The 15,216-nt window shown below is 34.2% G+C and overlaps 2 protein-coding genes across 3 annotated transcripts in view; both read left to right on the top strand.

Annotated features, from left to right (window-relative positions):
- Nucleotides 1-242: 242 nt before the first annotated feature.
- Nucleotides 243-5,210, top strand: LOC113501991 (complement component 1 Q subcomponent-binding protein, mitochondrial). Of its 2 annotated transcripts, XM_026883339.1 has the most exons (6): nt 243-602; nt 746-787; nt 2,049-2,199; nt 2,819-3,015; nt 3,772-3,860; nt 4,838-5,210. In XM_026883339.1, exons 1-6 carry the CDS (start codon nt 365-367, stop codon nt 4,988-4,990), a joined length of 870 nt encoding a protein of 289 aa, XP_026739140.1. In that variant the 5' UTR covers nt 243-364; the 3' UTR covers nt 4,991-5,210. The 2 variants fall into 2 exon arrangements, with proteins under 2 accessions (XP_026739140.1, XP_026739141.1); XM_026883340.1 differs by lacking the exon at nt 746-787 and having other exon boundaries at nt 250-602.
- Nucleotides 5,211-6,582: 1,372 nt separating this feature from the next.
- Nucleotides 6,583-15,216, top strand: part of LOC113501988 (amyloid protein-binding protein 2) — a 47,992-nt gene continuing 39,358 nt past the window's right edge. Inside the window, exon 1 of the mRNA XM_026883334.1 lies at nt 6,583-6,811. Coding sequence (XP_026739135.1) covers nt 6,617-6,811 — 195 coding nt within the window. The 5' untranslated portion in view covers nt 6,583-6,616. The remainder of the gene's footprint in view (nt 6,812-15,216) is intronic.

The raw sequence follows: 15,216 nt of genomic DNA, 5'->3' as shown, positions 1-15,216 counted from the left end.
AATGTTTACAAAAATATTGCATAATCTGCTTCAATTTTAACAATTAAAATTAAATATACCTTTCAAATTTTAAGAAAAAAAACATATTGTCCTACATTTAGAAATTATAACTACCTTAAGTAATGGAGGTTTTACAAAATATATTCTTTAATTAATTAAATCAATAAATATTTTTCATTTTATAAAATTAGTATCATTCGGTTTTTAATTATTTTCCTTGTCCGGTTATTGTCATCGATAAAAGAGAAGAGAAATAGACTGCTGGCAACTTTGTGAAACCAGATCAAATCAGCGGCGTTCTATTGTATCTTCTGACAATTTTCGAAAATTTTTCAAGACACTGCTTAATATAATTCTCTTAAAAATGAATGGTTTAGTAAAAACTGCGCAGAGGGTAGTTACGAGCTACGTCAAGAACACAAGCCTAACAGGTGCATTAGTGTCGCTCACCCAATCACCTGTAAAACGTGATTTCACCAGGGGAATATGGCACATGAGCTGCTCAAAGAGGTTAGATGGGATATCAGCTTCCTCCACGCTCCTGCACAACCACTCCAACACATGCGGCTGTGGCTGCGGTCTTAAGGCCATGCACACTAAAGGTAAGATAATTTATTTTCGGCAAAACTATTTTGAGGTTAGGTTACACCACCCGCGAAGATCATGCCGGATCAACTGTTACTAAGACACTTATCCCGGCTTAAAATCCGGATGTACCTCGCTTTTAACCAATTATTTTCTGCAGAGCCGGAGGTCGTCGACCAATCCATGAAACCTAAACCTCTTGGTGAGTCCTTATATCCCTTCCTTTCCCTCCAACGAAGGTAAGTTTATATCACTTATTGCTCACTAAAGTAAAAGTATTTAGTATTTAATTTTGTCTTCCTATGCTTTCAGTTAATTTAGTTGGTCATGTTTAATTGTATTATCTAATATTTCAGTAGAAAATTACTTATCACATGGTCATAATTTTCATGTATATTTCAGCCTGTATGTATATCCCAATGCTGGTCAATGGCCTCTTCAATCAATTTTTATCCATACAAAACTGTTTTGTATAGTTGTTGGTCATTATTGTCCTAATCATTCAAATAGACCACAAGGTCCGTTAACTTTGGAATCATATAACACTTAATATCCTAGCAAATAACATCTATTTATGTAAACTATGCTACTAGTGAGTTAACTCCTCCACAGGTTGTGCAATGTGTCAAAGGATTAAACTGTGCCTACAATAGATTCAATACATTCATAAAGTATAAATGTAGCTCTATTTAGACCAATAATGTAATGTAATAAATAATAAAAGATAATTTTAAATAACTTATAATAACCTAAAGAAGACCAAATTTTAATTACTGTTAACAATTTCTGCATTTCACAATGTTTGTGCACAATATCTCTGTAAACCTAATACGAAATTGATCCCCTGCACAGTTGCCACACCATGCCACCTACCCAGGGTGGCTTGGCGCCAGATGCAGGGGAGAGTAACCCCATGCTCACATCCAGGGATACAGACCTGTGTCTTATCTCTGCATAAAAACATGGGACATTCAAATAAAACTCCATTTTAGGCTTCCATTGACTTCCACTAATAATGAACAAATGAAAAACTACATTCCAAAAAAAATACCTGATGTCTGATGATAATATATCACAATAATTCATAAACACAGTTTCAAATCATTGTTGGAAATGATAATGTTTATGTTTAGTGTTGAGTAATGTTGCATCATCTTGTGGTAGAAGAGTTAGATAACAGCATTAAAGTATTCTTACTGATATTACTTTGAACAGAAATCTGTTTGATTAGAAATTATAGATATTATTATTATCTTATTCCACTGTAAAAATAAAACAAAAATATTTTTTAAGGTGTACCATTATTTTATCAGCAATCAAAGATGTAAAGTAGACAAAAACTTAGTATGTTATTTAAAGTATTGTAAGTTTTGCTAGAGTAGTTAATACTAACTCAGTATAATCCCAGTAGAAAAAAACTTTCACATTTCTCAATAATAATGTATTTACTCTAAACATTATAGGCGAGAGGGAGCTAGTAGAATTCCTGACTGAGGAGATAGTAGCAGAGCGCAAGGCACAGAAGGTGAAGGTGCTGCCTAAAGAGCTGCTGGGATTCGTGATCGCCGGGGATGGTGCTGAGGTTGTCCTCACCAAGGAACTAAAAGATGAGACGTAAGTTCACTACAGAATCATTTATACCTTCAATCTATTCAGTCTATTGTTGTCTACTGCTGGACGAGTGTGCTATCTCTTCTAAGTTATGCCATAATTAATTGGCCCATGCAAATTCCTTTGACTTATAATTCAAATAAATGCCACAGTAACAAAATCAGAAAAAGTGACACCTATACTCAATATCAAAAACATATGAAATAAATGCAACTTGAGGTAATTTTTGCATCGCGACAAATTACGTTGACACGGTAGAATCGCGATTTTGTCTGAACTAGATAGATATCATGAGAATGTAGAATGATAAATCCCGTATCTTTTTTATCTAACTGACATAGCTATTTGACTTTCATTCCACAATATTATGCACCTGTAACAAGAGTCGACCATGTAGACTTCCCCTCACAATTGCCACGCTCGTCTTGCTTCCTCTTAGCAGGCTCGGGTGCCAAGTGGGGGGTACAGTAATGCTGTCAAGTAGAATACCACTGCGCATCATGCCAGTGTGTATGGAACAATACAGCTACAATCATTATACCTACTAAAACAATTTTATTCTGGCACTTTTTGTCGTGAACGCAACCGGACGTTATAAAAAAAAACTCCTTTATATTTACAGCATCAGGATCACCTTCAACGTGAACCACACAGTGGACTCCGACGAGCTGGAGGGTGAGAGCCAGCCGGAGAAGCAGGAGTTCGCGGAGATGCGCTCGCGGCCGCAGTTCGAGGTGGACCTCGTGCGCGGCGACACCACGCTCGGCTTCACCTGCTCCTACCTGCAGGAGCCACCCACTGCGGGATCCGATGAGTACAGTCAGTATTACACTGATTTATATTAATTCTGCTTGATCGCATCCTCATTGCTAAGGGTCGTCATTACCAATGACGTCTTTGAGTACCTACTTACAGGCACTTCAGTCTTGGACCATCTGTATACTGCTATTACTACTGTATGTTTTAAACTTAACTCTTCAAAATGTTCTTAATTTATCTCGTAAACGTAAATGTGCCTTGGTTTGCTACGTTTGACTGGTTTTTTCCTAAGCCCGAAATAAACCAAACCAACTCATTGCTGTCATTTACTGGCAAAACTAAACAACTTTTTAGACACAAGGTTTACATATACAGTCGGCAAAAATTATGAATGTTGATGTATGATTGTATGATTTTGTTTAGTCCTTAGTCAGTGCTTAGTTCCCATCCCCATACATTTGCCACGCTCGCCGTAGCCATTCAATGGCATGTTCGGGTGCCGCGTATGGGGTACATTAACGCTGTCAAGTAGAATACCACTGAGCCACATGCCAGTGTGTATGGAACAATACAGCTACATTTCATTCCAGATCACGGTTTCGGCCTCAGATAATCGGTACAGTTTGAGAAACAAGTGACTACACAATACTACACATATACTTCGTTTACGTTTATTATTTACTAAATAACTCTAAAAGTCATTGATACTTGCCTTGTTTCGGCCCTGCTATCACGTGCTTTACATATCCTACCAGTGTCAATCATCAATACGTGTTTGGTACAACTTGGTTGACTAATCTTATCCTCTTGTTACAGACGACATCTTCGGTATTGATGAGCTGACAATCTACAAAGGAGACTGGAATGACAAGGTGTACGCCGTTGCCGGCGACGTGCTTGACGGGGTATGTATATGAAAGAAAATTGTTGTAATTTATTGTGTACCTGTAAATCGATGTGATCCAGATATTAAGTAACATGGTGATGATAGCTTGCGATTTCGGTTTGTTGGTGAAGCATTTGAGCAAGATAATATTTTCCTACTTTCTTTCGAATGTTATATACGAATCATAGAAAGCCTCTTTTTTTTTTCTTATATAACCTAATAACCTATGTGGAACTCATGCCCATTTTTAACAAAATGTAAATCTACGATATTTATGTATTTTAAGATCATCATCATCATCAGCCTTTAGTAGGCCACTGCTGGACATAGGCCTCCCACAATGTGCGCCATAGCGCCCTGTCTTCGGGAATTTTAAGATACCCAAGCTAAAATTCACTTCCTATTTCTATGTCACCGTAGTCCATCGCTGTTGTACATGGTGTATGACGTCACGTGCCGTCCGAGGTTCGAACCCGGGCTGACCCAACCCCATTTCTATGCCACACTTGATACTATATCACAAGTAGTTGTCAGGTGCCAAAATCGGGGGATATTGTATGCGTTGATATGAAGTTGATCTCGCATAGTATGTGTGAGATATTCATTGAGATGCTACATTTTTATAAATATTACTGTAATAAGATGAGGAAAAAAGTCTAAGTGACTTTGCTACAGCTCTTGTTTGTTTGTAATGCTTATCCCTGTCTTTCTATATGATTTTGAGATATAATTTTATCGTGATTTGCAATTTTTTGTATATTTAGACATGTATTATTATTTAATTTGTGTTACATAAAATGAGATCAAGTAACTAAATATTTTAAGATAATGTAACTTGATAGGTTAACATAACTTTAAAATTCTGTATTAATAAGTTTAGGTTTATTTTAGTGTATAATATCTGTCTTGTACATAAAATATGTTTACAAAGTGAAGTTATAAAAAAAAAATTTACGTATCTTGATACAAAATTAAAAACAAGTTCATCTATTCCAGTACTTGTACGACCTGCTGATGAACCTGCTCGAAGAGAAAGGCGTCAGCAACGACTTCGTACAAAAGTTATCGGACTTCAGCACCGCTTACGAGCACTCCGCCTACATCAACCTCCTCGAATCTGTCTCCCAGTTCACAATCGGCAAGAAGTAGGCCCCGTCCGGCAATCTCAGGAACCGAATTGTTACTTGTTACCATCAAAAAAATGTTTGTCCAAATAAAAATGGAAAGAACCCCACATACTCAAACGAAACACAATTTTATGTTCTCAAATCTATTTGTCACTGAAAACGCTGAATACTGTGACAGAGACACAAAGACGTGAACTTAAAATTGTGCTGCGTTTATTTATGCGGTCAGTAAACATAGAAAATTTAAAAGAAAATAGTATAATTGTTGAAAATTTAACAAGGAGTTTCTTCACGACTTTCGCTTCTTTATTGAATCTTGTTGAATGTTAATATTTTTGTTCCTAGTCGACTAAGATTATTACATATTTGTCTGAAGTACAAAGCTTAATTACAATAATATTGTAACTTATTAAGGAATTGTTTCTCGTACGATTGAAGAAACTATGATTTTTAAAAGTAAACAGTAAAAAGCGAAAAGAAACTCGTGAATGAATTCTCTTTGAATTTAAGGTATAAGTCAGAAGAAACCTGTGTTACAGTTATTAAATTCCTGCTATTGATTTTACTGAAAATAAACAATAATATGCTGCAATTGTTTAAAATATTTGGAAAACTTAGCGATTGTGCATGCAAATGTATGGAGTAACAAGAAGAAGCATTTATGCTGTAGACAGCTTTAAAATAGTTTAGTTGAGTCATGGTGATGTTTTGTTTTACGTTAGTTATATTTAGTTATTCTTTCAATTAAATTGTTCCAATATATAAACAAAAAGTTGTTTTATTTTATAATACGGTTTCTTCACCCGAGAGCTAACATACCTTTGTCAATCTCGAAGCTTATATAGGTAAGAATGCTCCGAATGGTGAAGTTAATGCAGCCGGAATAGCGAGCGCGAGTGGTCGTTTAGCTGTTAAATAATATAACGATTAGAAGTATACCGATACTTAATTATGGACATTACTGGCATAGTAAGACGCTTGACAATATACTGAAGAAAGAAAAAAGCAGAAGCAGCCAACGGCCATTTCATTTTTTTTTTTTTTTCAAAAGAAACGATTTTTCTTATGGATAATAAAAAGAATAATAATGAATTGCTTTTCGTTAGTCTCGCTAAAACTCAAGAACGGCTGAACCGATTGGGCTTATTTTTGTCTTGAAATATTCGTGGAAGTCCAGGGAAGGTTACGGTAATAAAAAATGGCAGAATTGAAAACACTTAACTTAGAAATTTAGTAATCATTGTCACTTAAATATAAAATTAATAAATACCATTACTAAATTCGCTAAACAATCAACTAATAGTCAGGTTCCACGCCATGCGCAAAGATGGTAAAGTGCAAAATAAAAATGCTTGAAATGTTTCGTCCACTCTATCAGCTGTTACGACAATGTATAAATGAGAAACTAGCCATCTCTTTCATAAGTCGTACTTTTTGTCTTTTCTCGTTGGATTTTTTGTTCACGTTAAACAAAGAAAACAAATGTTTTATGAGCTGACTTCAGAAATATTCTGACCAATCATAACGCGTTTAAAGTAAGCTAGAAAAATAAGCTAAAAATCAACCAATAAGAATCAAGCTTAACACGTGAAGTTCGTGCGAAACGGAGCAGCTGTCAGTGCTTACTAGTGTCAAATCGGCTAGCAAAATGGAGCAAGAAATTCTCATTTATCTCGCCAAAATGGCTGACGCGTACTCGTCGGCTATGCGCGGAAAAAAAATACCCGACAATTTGTACGAGCTGTGCTTGACGAATTTAGTGAACTACTTGCAAAAATCAAAGTGCGATAGAAATGTGCTCACAGGGTTACCGGACAGCGTCCTCATGGATGTGTATTACAAGGTGAGTTATGCCATACTTGTTCGTTTTCTTATCGATAAAAAACAGCGTACAGAAGGAATACCGTTATTATTGTCAGATCCAGTATCAGGTGGCGATAATATGGTATCAGTGGCGCGATTAGATCGATCGCAGTGGAGGTATTGTTTAGTTAGGTTTGGTTAGTGACCGTGAACGTAGGGAGTGCGTGTAGTTAGGAGCTAGTCACTTTCACTGCGCGGCGCTGCACCGTCATACGATCCGCTCTTTGTTACGTTACGACACATAGCTGCGGCCTGTGCATCGGCACCGCGCGATATCAATCTGCTCACTATTGTGTTTCATTCGGACCATAAATGTCCAATTTGTTGCTTTGTGTAGCAATAAACTTTAGATTACTCGTGATGTCTCAACTAGCTACATCCTTCCGCATAAAAAGTTGATTCAAACTTAAATATACATGCTAATATTGTATATTTCACTTACTCCCTTATAACATTCCACCACTTCAGTGTTTAGCTTTTTCTAGGTCCAATTTTTCGCTTTATGAATGAAACGAGTACCTACCATGAGCAGACTTACAAAATCATAACAATAAAAACACATCTATGCAGATTTGTGGTTAAAATTCTATGATCAACAGATTCATAGATTTTATCCATAGAGCAAAGAATCCAATTAAATGTTACTAAAGAATGAAATAATGAACTTAGCAAACACATGAATTCCATGTTACAATGTAGTTTTGTAAACAGTCATTACAATAAATAAATACTTCTAAAAAGTATTATTGTATAAGCATACATAATATTACACACAGTGTAACTTAATTATTCATGTATCACTTGAATAGTGAATTAATTTTACATAAGATACTTCTCTTGTTGCTTATTTTATGCTATTTAGAGGCCCCTTTGTTGTATTCTTCAGTCAGTACTAATAAATTTTGTTTTAAGACCATAATGCTTTGCAATCTATTCAATATATAATATATGAATATCAATTAATGAATTTGGTTACATCTATTTATAAAGTATGTTCTTTTACCAAACTCTTTGCAATAAAATACTGCCTTATCAGGTATTTGTCTCAAAATAAGCCTTTGGTGACTTGCCAGAATTAAAATCTAAATACTCAAGCTTTATAAGCATAATATACATGAGTTTAAATGGTATTTGTATCCAATAAGAATCTAACTAGCTTTTGCTTTGACAGTATCTTTTTTTTATATGTATCATGTTTATTTTAGGTTCTTTAATATATTTTATGATTGCATAACACTTTCTAGTAATCTCTGAAGTTGTGGAAAAACCTTGTTATCTCAGCATCAATTTATTTGTTGACATGTTTTGTTTGGCTTATCTCTAGTGAGTAAGCATGATTGTTTTAAGCTACTATTACACTGATTGATAATAAAATTTGAGCAATTTTTTATGATAATATTTTTTTACCAAATAACAAATACAAAGAATGCCCTGGAAAATGAATGTTCTAAAATAAATTACCTACCAATACAAAAAAAATACGTTATCTAATCTTCTGTCATCCTAAAATCCGTTAAAAAACAACCCCAGAGCCCACATCATTAGGAAGGTGTTGCTCTGTTAGGGGGGGGGGGTCGTATTTATTTTTCTTTAAATTCTATTTGCTATGGATGTAAGGACTTTTTGCGAGGGTAACCTATAAGTCACCTAGGCTTACGCGTTACTGGGGTTAATAAGACTGGGGTTCATTGAAGTGTAGGCTTTTAGTAAGTAAGAACCTGCTACCTAAGTAAATATACTTAATTATAAAAGGCTTTAAAGTCGATGAACTAGTCTTCGACTTGACTTTACGAACTGTCCTATGACATTCATCTCGTACAAAAACGGTCAACACACGAACTCTGCCCTCGAAATTTCAATGACGTATCGTGAAAAGAAACTGAATTTAAAACTCAGAAAATTGTATTTTTGTGAGTCAGATTACTTTTTTATGAAGAAATCGATTTATGTCGTACTTTGCAATATCTGTCAGCTTTATACATTTTAGAATACAGTCTATGTGCGATCGCATTCAGACTTTCGAATAACGAACAAAGACTAGACTAAATTAGGAAGCAAATTAATTAAACGATACGTGTCATCGCACAATAGCCCCAATATGAAAAAAACGTCATAGGACCAGTAGGTGCCTCTTTCATAACTATTAGTAAACTATCTAGGGCGGTAAACAAATGATTTCGAATATTCGTACCTTCACCTCAAAATTACCATTTGTTTCATCAGGCTCTGTCCCATTTAGACATTCGCTTGTCTGTATGTTTACAAACATGAATAGCAGACACGCCGTTGGACCGTAATGGCTACTCCAAAACAATTATCCACAGATCACGCAAATACAAAAGTACCTACATGTTTGTTAAGTAAATGTTTTGGTAACAAAGGAGAAAAATAGAAGCAAATGAAGTCACATGTTCAAAAACAAATAAACTTGTGAATAACAAACAATATACAACAAAATAAAGAGACACTATTTGGATAGAATCTGTGCTGCGTTTTTTTTCTCACATTTGCCATAGAATACGTCAAATGTTACATTGCATTTAATATCAAAGAAACATACTAAGCGGTTTAAGAGCTAGTTGTTGTGGGCCTGGCAACTAAATATTGTGATAGAAACAAGCAAGTTAGGTTTTTCATAAGCTAATTGCATTCACACGGATGACGCATCAACCAACTCCGTCTATCACGGTCCATTACAGGGCATAGGCCTCCCCCAAATAACGACAAACATACTAAAATAAAAAAAAAAACTTAAACCTCTCCTTAGTGGTAGGTGACACCTGACTAAAATAATGTCACTACCCACTCTGTGTAACCGAGTATTATAAATCCATAGTGACACAAATAGACCACATATTTTATTATTCTTTTCACACCTGTCCCGTCGGGCATGTCAATCAATACAAGATATTATCAGTTAATTATATCTGCACTTGTTTATATCAACATAATTTTATGTTAATTGTCTGTTTGTATATCACAAATACACCGCAGTACTTGTCCTTGGTTTCCTAGTCGGTAAAGGCAATGACGAAAATTATAAATTAAAACAATAGTTATACGTACATTATATCATTTTTTATGTATATTTTAATAAAGGTTTAAATTATGAGTAATATTTTATGCTTTGTGTATGATAATGATTCATAAATTAATGAATTCGTTTTAATATTTATGTTGTTCATATTTTATGCTAAATTAATTGTATTTTATACAAATTTTGTATGTATACCATGGTATTAATTGTATAGTATGTGTGCATTAACAATAAAATAGCAATAAAACCGTTTTTTAAATTGTTCTGTAGCGAAAATCTCCCCTAGAGTTATGTTGCGAACATAGAACAAATATAAGAAAGAATAATTAATTTAAAAAGGTACAACTCATAAGTTCAATGGCTTAAAGTTAAACTACAACCAATACTTAATACAGTTACAGCAATAAAAACTAGCAAAGTTAGAGTCGGATTTGCGACTTAGGCTTTCGTACAAATAGGGCAAAATTCTATCAATTTTTTTACTGTACCAACTGATAACGAACCTGGATTTTACATGTGGTTTTATTCCGCCCAATAAAAAAACCATCTGTAAAAATAACTGTTTAGCTATTGCAGTTCATAACAGATAGCCTGACCTCAGCTTTTGTAGTAGAGTTCTCTTTTTAGAATCCTAACAACATTAAGACGATGCAAAGAATCCATAATTAATAAATACTCATACTCCAAGCTATAGATTGAGATATTACAGATCATATGACAACCAAACACAAAAAGTTCCCTTTGTTCAAGTAAACGTCAGCTCTATACCGGTATATGTATAACCTAGGTACCAACACACAATCCTAGGCGCACAATCTCCAGCCTATACGATTGAGCAATCGTTGCATCAGTCTGTATTGTACCACTGACACGTTGTTACTGACAGCCTGAAGGTCTGTGTGTGCATTGTCAATAACATAGAAGAGAACTGGGTTGTCATCTACCGGTGTTTATTTGTAAATGCTTTTATTTATGTAATTAGAAACTGAAAACGAAAAATCGAATATCGGGCAGGTGTTGCTTTACCAACCAAGCCTCGAGAGTCTTCTTGACCAAGAGCTTCAAATTTTCCATCGCCCTGTGTCACGTGTTAAGGCGGACCTGTGCGGTATCCAGTGTAGTAATAATAGTATTTGGCAATGACACATTTGAGGGTTTTCTTAATACGAATTATGGATTTCTCTTAAATTAACTCAACTAACGACAATATTTTCCCTTACAATCGTTATACCAAAAAAAAAACGTGATTAAACGACTTCGTATATTATTAACATTAATTTCAACAAATCGTTCCTAATCGGATCTATTGTCTTTATTTCATTAACCCTTAAATACCTCGAGTATCAATTTTGATACCGAACTTTCAAACCGAATGTATACTTGTAATTCGTTTTTTTTTTAAATGTTAGGCTGATTTATAATATTATTGCATAGTGTCGTTTACATTGAAATAAAAAAAAAAGTCTAATGCCTGAAGTATCAAAATTGATACCAGTTTTTTTTTTCGAAATATGTATATGAAATACATACTATGATTTTTTTTATTATTTTTCCAATTATCTAGCTCCTGCACAGAATACACCTATATTTTTTTTAATTTAATTTGAAAAATCAGGCTTCTAAGGGTAAATAGTGGTGTAGGTCATGGACTAGCTAAATGTCAACGTACCACAGTAATTAAACAACTTTCGTTGCCCTGATTCTGTTGTGTAATCTCTTGCATTATATTGTTTTGTTACTACTAGAATTGGGAGAGAACCATGTAGTTTTTAATGAGGGTTAAAGTCAAATACAAAATGTTAATGTAATAAATAGTAGGTAAAAGAAGGAAATGTAGGGACCACAAATGAATTTCGAACAGGGCAAATAAAACAAGAAAGTAGCAACAACGGTAAAATAGTCAGTATAATATCTGCATTTTATTTAAAAATAGTAAATTAAATGACATATAGTTTAAATATCAAATAATAAACGGTGTCTTATATACTGGTATTATTGTTCTAATTGCGTTTTCCTTGTAGAGTTCCGAACAATACTGGTTGGGTTCGTTGACCATTATGAACAATCTTCTTACCAGGTATATTAAGGAAAAATATAAAGGTTGTTTGCCTATTGCAGGTATCAGTGAATAAAGAATTTCTCATTTATTTGAGTTTAATTGCATCTTTGATATCTTTATGAAGACGAAGCCGTTGGATAGCTAGTACTACAAATTCATGGGTAATTAACATACACAAATACCAGTATTCATATTTGCAAAGTAAAGTAAACTTATTTATTTGCGCTGCAATTATCAATTTAAGTATCTAAACTTGCAAATGGATAAGCCAGGACAGAACCTTCTGAAGGAAGATGATAATCAAGACAACATTAGTAATGCATACGATGAAAAGAAAATTCGCGAACTTTTAATCAAGGAAGCAAAACTTCAATTGTTTTCCTGAAGTAATTCGACGAAAGTTATTTGATTATTCAAATGCGAGGTGAAGAGTGCAACACAACATGATCGACTCTCGAATTCTCGAAAGGTCTGGAAAGGTGCGTCGCTCCGTCGGTCCGACGATTGTAATGCGTCGATGCAGCCACATCGAAAGTGCTCGCCCCGCGGAATACTGATGGGTTTTCATATAAAAAGCTGCGTTCTCGTTTACTTCGATAGAAAGTTATTTGCGCGAGAGATAAATTATCATAATCCTTAGTGATGTAACTGCATCAACGGCAATAGATGAAACTAGTAAGTTTTAGAAGTTTTGTTAGCGAATGTGTTTGAATTTGTTGTTGGTTGAGGCCCTTTTATGCATCTGGTTTGTTGACAAAACATCTTCATCATTCCTTGTCCGCTCATCTGCTAGGGAAAGGCTACTTACTGATGAGCCAGTTTCATCCAGATTACCGGAAACTTTCGTCATATTGTCATATGTTTGCTCGCAATCTCAAGATTTGTTGTCCACATATTTGTTATAAACCAAACGAAAGTGAAACTCCTAAACTATCTGTTCATATACTTTCACTGAAAACCGGAAACTGTTGGTAATCGGATTTGATCTCATTCATCAAAATGATGACAGTAGAGACACATTATTTACATCACTACAAAATCGTACATGCTATAAAAATGGTTCCTCACATTTAACATGATCGGGGTTTTATAACATTATTCTAGTTGAGTTTCCATGTTTAGGATAATCCATATGAAAGAAGAGCAAATGTTTGCCCATGCATGCATGCAGATTGAATCAGCTGGACATCAAAACAGTAAATCCATCCGTTGCAGTTTTTGTCTATTTGTGTTATATGTAACGCTAATAAGATTAATAAGACATTCATACATAAAATTACTGTTTTTATAGTTTATCTGTCTGTTGATTTGGTACAATACAGACACATAGAAACACACACATAAAAGCACGATTTTTAAAGATAGAACGAAATTGTCATTTTCAAAAAGAAATGCTTTTGTTAAAGGACCCTTTTGTATCCTATTGTAATTTAGTGTTTGGTTTTATGATTTCAAAAAGATTCTAATCACAACGTTCGTGAAAGTCAAGATTCTATTCGTCGTTGTTAACCACAGAACCGTTTTGTATTCGACAGTTATAAGCCTATTTCTGGCATACTTGCAAAATGAGGTAACAGTGTTTTTGCACTTCACACTTCCACCACTTGACATCTTTTAGTAAACTAATATTTGCTTTGACAGCAAAAAAAAGTAAAAGTCGCTAGGTTTAATGAAGACTCGATTTTTTATAAGGTGGAGGAGATATACCTCGAAAATAACAAATACCAATAACCATAAATAACTCTTCTTAGTTAATATGTGTCTCTGTTCTTTCTGTTTCTCTTTATGGAAGGTATCATTGCCTAAGACGCGCGCAAAGTTCAAGCAAGATTAAGATAACATCAGTTTTATGTTATCGATATTCTGTGTAGGATGCCTTTGTTTTGAAATAATATAAATTATAAACAGACTAAAAGTTATTGCCATATGTGTATTGCGGTCTAGGTCAAAAACTTTGAAGACCACTTGACTTTATTTCATATACATAGTATGTGTGAACTCGTTTTGCAAATATCTATAGAGGCATATCACTCTAATATTTAAATGCGCACGAGTACCGTATAATAACCTGCATGATCCCAATTTATACAATACCAGTGGCATAAATATAAATGTTTGAATACGTACTCAACCGTTTTTAACCAGTATTGCACATTTTATTGGTGAAATGAGGAAAACATGAACTATACTCGAATTACTTGCACCGAGGAATCGAGATTCAAAATATGTAGGTGTTTTAACTCTTCGTTTATTTTCGTTGGGGCTTTGGATTATCTTAAAAAAAAAACTTTTTTGTTTTATTTTTTGCTTGTTGCGTCACTGTTGGAAAAAATTAACCTTATAAAAGATGAAATAGGTAATTAAAGTTTTTAATAAGTCGCCGTCGGCGGCGAAATTCTCAACTTGGGAAAATTCCGTCCTGCAGTAGACGATGTTGAGATGGTTAAGTGTCTCATTATGATTGTTTAATTGTTGCAAAAACAATTCTTAACCGTACCCTCTCCGAAAAAGAGTAATAAAAGGTTTTAGAAATGTAAAAAAATAACACCCATCAAAATGGTTTCGTGAATATCTATAGACGCAGACATGTAATGATGGTTGTGATTCAATAACCTGACTGAAACAAGTTGCTGAGAATATCGGCTGTCGGTAACTGTTATATGACTCATTTATTACATTTGAAATTGATTTGAGCTCTTGTGCTCTTGTTTTGAAAGTAAGTACTTATTTTGACAACACTAACAGAACAAGCTGTTTTTTTTTTCTTTGCGGATTTAAAACACGGTTTTACACGTATTATATTTTGTGTTAATTTACAATTTTTATGCTTTCATTATTTTAGGTAGCGCATAGGCACTTTGAACATCATGTGATATTATGTAATACGAGTTATTTAACTAATTTGACTATGTTTTGTTGCATTGATGTGATATTATAATAGTAATACATCAGCTGCTTTCATCCTAGTACTGAGATAAGCCTCTAATACTAGGTGTCATTATTTACAGTTGTTTAGATCTATCATTGACGATCACAGATTAATCTGACTAGCCTTAATCTAGATATATTAGTGACGCCTACAAGTATTAACGAATTTAGCAAATAAACTTTATCTTAATATATATAAATCTCGTGTCACAATGTTTGTCCTCAATGGACTTCTGGACCACTCAGCCGATTATAATAAAATTCGCACACTTTGTGCAATTCGATCCAACTTGAGAGATAGGATAGTTTAAATCTCAAGTTATAGTCGCAATTTCTTCCAACCACGCGTACGAAGTCGCGG

This window comes from Trichoplusia ni, chromosome 16, assembly GCF_003590095.1.
Source record: "Trichoplusia ni isolate ovarian cell line Hi5 chromosome 16, tn1, whole genome shotgun sequence".
Taxonomy (NCBI): domain Eukaryota; kingdom Metazoa; phylum Arthropoda; class Insecta; order Lepidoptera; family Noctuidae; genus Trichoplusia; species Trichoplusia ni.
Note: the sequence above shows the minus strand (reverse complement) of the source record. Positions and strands in the feature narration are given on the sequence as shown.